Below are 6,838 nucleotides of genomic sequence, written 5' to 3' on the forward strand. Positions count from 1 at the left end.
TTCTCGTTTAAGAGGTATGTATTTCTTGAATATTTCTTTATACTTCTTATTTCGGTAAAATGTTGGTACAATATCGGTAAAATTTCCTATTTTCTATTCACTTTTGATGATTTGATGTTAAAATGAAGGTCTGTACTACAATGAATAATTACATTGATAGTGTTTAGTATTGGACATAACAACAAACCATGAAATAGTTATACATGCACTTAAGTTGTTGGTAAGTGTGACATACATGATCCTATATTACATATATGTATTTATATAGCAGATATATAATAAAATGTTCTCGAACAAACATATTTTTATTTTATGTCATCAGATAAATGGTCATTCTAAATCACCTTGAACAACATAAACATTTTTTCCAACAGCATATTACACGAAATTTCAAGTGACACATTTCTATAGTTTCCATAGACTTCGATACTCGTTGATTCTTCATACAATAACTGTCTTATTATTTAACCAATCTAAAACTTGTCATTTGGTGTCCAATTTCCTTTTGTCGCGCACACAAACCCTTAACAAGCGGACGGAAAACACATGAGTTGTTTGCCTGTTTCCAACATTTTTATATTCTTTCTAAAGCTTGTAAATACTTATTAAAATGCTCAGAATATTTCTTGTTCATTTGTCAGAAAGGATGTATGCTGACTTTAATCATTTAATTTACACATGATGTTTATTTAATGTAACTTTATTTTTGATTGGTCGGCTAGTATTCTATATCCCGTCACTTCCACTACACCAATAGCTTGAAATAGAATTAGGAAAGAATATACATTAATCAAAACCATAAAAACATATTTTTGTTCCCTTGTTATTTTGTCGATAGTATAGTTGATTTTTTAGATTTCATGAAAAGTGATTGCACCAATAAGTGTCATAAGTTAATGATATGTTTCGAAAATCCGTAAAAGTGGTGCTCCCTCGGGAGCAATAAGAACACGAATATGATATGAAAATTGAGTTTATTCCATGATTCTTATATCAATTTCAATTACTAAACATTTTTGTTATATTATTATTAATAGCAAAGCCAAAAACAAGTGCCACATCTGTCAACAATCAGTGGTGTTTAAAGGTTACCAGAATCAAAAGCCAAGGTCCTAGCATCCAGCAAAGGATTTGGAGAAAGCAATCATTTTTAAATGAAACCTCCCAAGTCCAACCTGTTCATTTACCAAGACCTGTTGTTACAGGAAAAGACTTGAATAATCGTCACGGAATCACGTCACGTGATAATGAAACCAATGGTTTTGATTTTTCCTGTTACTAATTAAGATGAAAAACGAGAAAAAAAGAAAGAATGTGATTTATGAAATAACAAAAGCAGTGTTTCAACATACTCTGAACTAGAAAACAGATGTGCTGATATATACCACAGAGAATTTTATTTATCAAATTAGAATATCGGACGACAATTTAAATTTTGGAAATTTAAATCTCAAGGGCAAACTAGAGGATGCGTTAAATGACGGTAGCACATCGTGACATATTTCAAGGATGCAACTTTTCAATTCAATATGATTATTAAATTTACTTACGTATTATTTTGAACAAAACTTATACCAAAATAATTCACAATAGGAATTGTTAAAATCAACTACTAGACATGATTAAAAAATGTCCTTTTACTACTAATAATATTAATGACATGAAAATAAAAATTGTGTGTAAATATATCTGATCAGAATATTATGTACATGTCTGTGAGCCTGAATATACACATACCAATCAATTAGTCAAATCAATTAATGACCCAATCAATAACGATTAATCTTATGTTATTGCAAAAACACTTAATGACTTTGTATTCACCACGTGACTTTTAAGCTGTACAGTTTCTGAATTGGACTATTTAATCTTCCATTTACCGATAATTTTTTCAAATTATATAATAAAAGATAATGTTAGTTTACAAACAGTATGGATTAGCAGGCTGACCTGCCTCTTTACTGGTGGCAAAGGATGATCACTTTTGCTTTCAACAGGGTAACGGTCCTAATAGCGCGGTGCTCCTGATGCCTGATGGTTATTAGTATGATTTCTACTATACTTGTAAGGGCATTAATTAGGCATCCACCTAAATCATAATTTTTGATAAATAGGTAGAAGGTAAATTGCGGAGAAATTGATTATTATTTGAAAGTTATCGAGGAAAGCCGATTATTTCTAATAACTAGTGGCTTTTATAATTGGAACCGGATATTCCAATTTGAAATGTAACTTCAATTTTCCCTCTTACCAAGTATGATTTATTTGATTATGTTTTGTTTATTTATTCTTATGGATCCGGTGTGATTTTGCATAATATATCAGTTCTTCATTTTTACACTCGTAAAATCATTATGAATTTGACGACAGAAAAAATGTTTAAATTACATGCTTGTTATGTACAAAACAACCTCTTATGTAATAAGTAAAAGAAAGAGTATCGAAACACGATGCTATCTGATTTGTTCTTTCTCTTTTATATCATAGTTAAACATAAAAAACACGCTGCCTGCTGTCACAAACCCTTGCAAAAATAAGCCAATCAATGGGCATGCTCTGGAGTACAGGTTACTAATGGAAACCTGCACGCCAGGGAACGTACTACATGAATATGTATACAATTTGACTCGGACACATTTTTTAACAGAAAGGTCCCCAACCTATGATACAATAAAATATTATCTAAGAACTAACGATAACGTATACAATAAAATATTATCTAAGAACTAACGATAACGTATATATACCAATTGATAGTTATTGCCCTTTTACCTAAAAGTGTTACATTTCTTAGTTTTCGTTGAATATTATTTATAAATGCATAAAACGCCACGGAAGTTTTACGAAAATAACAACAATTTTGAATTTATTGAGCTATATGTTGTAGAATATAAATCAATTCTGTTTAAAATATCACAATTTTTACAAATTTTATTTTCTCTAGCTCATAAGTATACAGCTAACTAAAGCATTCATACAATAATATACCTGTTACAGTCATATATACATGTATATATATCTTGCATATAAATATAAGCACTACTGTATTGTATCACACTATACACAAAATCTGAAATACCCATTTGTTCAGCACATAGGATACTTACACTTAACTACTTTATTTTTTTTCTTTTAACGTTATTTCTTTCGTGAAATATGTCTGTAAAGAAAGCTAATCGATGATGCTTGCAGCAATATAGAATATTGTTTACATAATACTACGCACTTGTAATCGTTTTATCTATATACACAGTTTTTTTAAATAAATGAATTTTGCTGTAGCTGTAAAATATACCCTAATCAAACCATTTGACAAGATATATGGTCATGTTTAAGATATTTAAAAAATAACATTACCTCACATAGCAGTATTGGTTATAAAAGCTTTCATCCGTATTATATACAATACATTAAGCGAGGGAATAAAACTTTTCTAATATAAAATATAATAATTTTGTAGAGCTAACAATTTGCTCAAATATCATCGTTTGCCATAGATATTTGAGTTTAATTTGATGTTAACATAAAACCATTTATATTACAGTGCATTGAAATCAATGTAATATAAGTTTGATCAAGATATGGTTCATAATTTACAAGTTTAAATGTTACAGTAATAATGGAATAAATGTCTTATAGTCCTGTAAGTTCTTTTATAATTGTACCTTTTCTATAATAAAGAACAATTACCACATAATTTTATGCACTCTTCCGTTTTCAAATCAATGAAAAATGAATACAGTGTTCATTGTGTGTTAAAAACTTTCAACTGGTCTCCAATGCAACCAACATAGATCTCAGCATAGCGTGAACTGTAGCATATTGATTGAAGACGGTCTTCATCTTCACCTTTATACATTATCTTCCCTTGCTTCAAGTCTCCGTTGACTTTATGAATTGTTCCATTACTAAAACAGCAGACAAGTAATGACCCGTCATCTAACATCAACATTCCTTGTGGTTCTCTAAGATCTGTATGTGTATATGTAGCTATAACGTCCCCTTGTAATGATACACTCACTACACTGTTGTTACCACGGTCATTGATATACAGAAGTTTGGAATCCTTACCCACAGCAATATACGGGAAAAAGTAATTTGAAAGAACGTTCAGTGGGATGTCATTCAGGATATCACCTTGTGTATTCAGTACAATCACACTAGGAGGATACAAACAAGCAACATAAAGACGATCTTGATTAAAGTCTATACCATAGCATGGCCTATCTACTTTAATACTGCGGACACATGATAGCTTGTCGTCTGTTGTCATGACAACTATTTCTTTGTTTACCGGCATTGTTACAGCAAACTGTTCCTGAGACATTACAGCAATATCACATGGCGCTGAGTCTAGAGCTTTCTCATCTTTCACAAGTCTGTTCTCTATAGATATCAATTTTACCTTATGGTTGGTGTAATCAGCTAGAACTAATTTATTTGTGTTGAGAACTGCACATCCTGCAATATCACATTTCTTTTTATCTGATGAAGTTTTAACATTGATATCTCCTTTTACAATTAGACGATCAACAGCTTTTGTCACTTATGTAGATTCATGACGAGAATGATCGACAATCTCACCGAAGACCATTTTTTTACAGAACAATGTTTCGAGTTCAGCATTTCGTTGAAATGAGTAGTGCATATTGGTATGCAATAATGTTTGTTCTGCATCAATTAATTCATCTGATTTCAGCGTAGATTCTGCCCGTTTCATGTCAATGTAGAGTTGACCGTCTTGATAAGTTGATTTGCTTGCATGCAGACTTGATTGCAAGCATTTTATTCCGGAAATCATATTTTCGCATTTATCAAGGACATGTTGAATAATTTTGTTGGTGTTGGACTTTATTTCCTCGGCATTATTTAAAGCATCTTTTTGCATCAGATCCAGGCGGTCGTTTATTTCTTTTCGGAATTCAGTGATGGCCTTGATGATTTCTTTATTGTAATCATTTATGTTGCTTCTACTGCTTTTAGCCTTCTTCGAAATTTCTGATGCTTCTTTTAATTTTTCGTCGAGCTTCTTCATGACGTCATCGAACTCATTCCCATCTGCGACACCTACGCATTTTTCAGGTATGTAATCAACTTTACATGTTCTATGTCCTAAAGTTATGCAATCATTGCATCCGAGTGCATGGTGTGATGGACAATAAAATTTGATTATTTCTTTTTTGTGAACTTGACACATTTCAGTGCATTCATTGTTTGATTTCCGTGTAGTTTGGAACTTATCAAAATCATTACACTGCAAAATTTGATGATTTAGTAAGACTTTTGTTTTCTGTGGACATCGTGGCAATTTTTACAAAGGTATTCTTGACATGTGACACAAAAGCCATGAGCTTCTATACGTTGACCCGTGGTAAGACATGGCTCACAACAGTGATCGAAGTCTTCCGTTGATCCTGCTGCTACTGATCCTAGCAGGTCTACTTGTTTACGTCCTGAAACGGCCATTCCTGGAATACAGAAAATAGAAGTTTTTATCACTATCTTCCTTTCTACTTTAAAGGTTATATTATTCAATTTGGCGCATATCGAAATTTTACTTACATCTTAATTAACCACAAATGAAAAACAATTTATGTGTTTTGCTTAATCGATCGCTGTGTAGCATTTTAATTTTCCAATGAAAAAGAAATATCTCATTTGACTTGTGACCTTAATTTTTGATATTTAAAAAAAACAATATCTGCTTTACACTGCAAACAAATAATTCTATTTCTTATGTATTAATATTGGTAACCAATCGATAAAATTTAATTGGACAAAGTTGTTGTGTTAACCGATATTAATCGTATTCATTAAAGTATCAACAATCAATAAATCAATTAAACTCTTTAATGAACACCGATCATAATTAAATAATAAACGTACACATTAAAAAAATCATGATTCTAGTGACAATAGTATGACTGTGAATCACTAATATAGCCAAATAACAACAATACAACATACGCTTTCTTAAGTAAAGGGACGCAATTTCACACTATTTGTACAGCTTTACAGTACAAGGTAGACTCCCTTTATCAAGAAAAAAACTACGTCAAAAAGTAAGTTATAAGTTTTACATATCGCATGTAACATTACAATAATGTGGGCGGGGCAACGCTCGACTTTTTACTTTTCTAATTCCAATTCAGATGCGTCTCACAAATGTAAGCTAATAATATACAATAAAGAGAAAATGGTATGATTTATTTCCTTATTTTTTCTCCGATAGTTTATGTAAAAACGCGAGGACACAAAAAGACTTTTTCTTACCTTTTGCAGTTATTTATTGTATCTATATTATTATCCGACCTTTACACGATTAAAATGAATTACATGTAATTGGTTGTTCTTCTTGAAACTGACCTACAAGTTTTCGGCATAGATTAATTAAACTTCCTTTCTCCGAAAAAGTTTATAGATAGCATGTTCTAGTTTTTGCGCAAGGGTAGTTATGCATTTTATAATGTCGCTTATTAAATTTAAAAGTCATCTCCCTTTATAAATGATGTTAATAGTATAGAGAAGTTATGCAAACTGTACTTCATTTGGATGTTACGCAAATTCTCATCTGGAAATATGTTCAAGTATAAGTAATTATGTTTTTTAATGATATGAATTATGACAATTGATTGATATTATGACTATTTCTGATGAAATTATAACACAGCTAAACATTGACAAAAAACATGCCAAACAATGTTTTGCTATGTCAAATTGTATTTATTTACCTTAAACATGCACTATGAGCGTCAAGAAATCAGTATGGTTAACAAAGATATATTGACATTAGCATCAAGGGTAATATATTGCCAAATATGAATAAAGTCTTATACCA

General features: G+C 31.0%; 1 protein-coding gene across 1 annotated transcript; it reads right to left on the reverse strand.

Moving 5' to 3' along the window:
* Positions 1-3,745: 3,745 nt before the first annotated feature.
* On the reverse strand, positions 3,746-5,466 carry LOC132759002 (uncharacterized). The gene is made up of 3 exons (XM_060750760.1): positions 5,361-5,466; positions 4,585-5,067; positions 3,746-4,461 (listed from the first exon to the last, which is right to left on the reverse strand). Exons 1-3 carry the CDS (start codon positions 5,464-5,466, stop codon positions 3,746-3,748), a joined length of 1,305 nt encoding a protein of 434 aa, XP_060606743.1.
* Between the last annotated feature and the right edge of the window lie 1,372 nt (positions 5,467-6,838).

Source organism: Ruditapes philippinarum, unplaced genomic scaffold (genome assembly GCF_026571515.1).
Source record: "Ruditapes philippinarum isolate M1 unplaced genomic scaffold, ASM2657151v2 ctg5292_1_1_1_1, whole genome shotgun sequence".
Taxonomy (NCBI): Eukaryota; Metazoa; Mollusca; class Bivalvia; order Venerida; family Veneridae; genus Ruditapes; species Ruditapes philippinarum.

What these genes read in the sequence shown, in the direction of transcription:
- LOC132759002 (XM_060750760.1), bottom strand. Translation starts at nt 5,466, where the DNA reads ATGGCCGTTTCAGGACGTAAACAAGTAGACCTGCTAGGATCAGTAGCA. An exon ending in ATGTCTTACCACGGGTCAAC is followed by an intron (nt 5,068 to 5,360) that starts GTATAGAAGCTC and finishes AAAAATGCGTAG; the next exon opens with GTGTCGCAGATGGGAATGAG. An exon ending in CTGTAAAAAAATGGTCTTCG is followed by an intron (nt 4,462 to 4,584) that starts GTGAGATTGTCG and finishes GTGATATTGCAG; the next exon opens with GATGTGCAGTTCTCAACACA.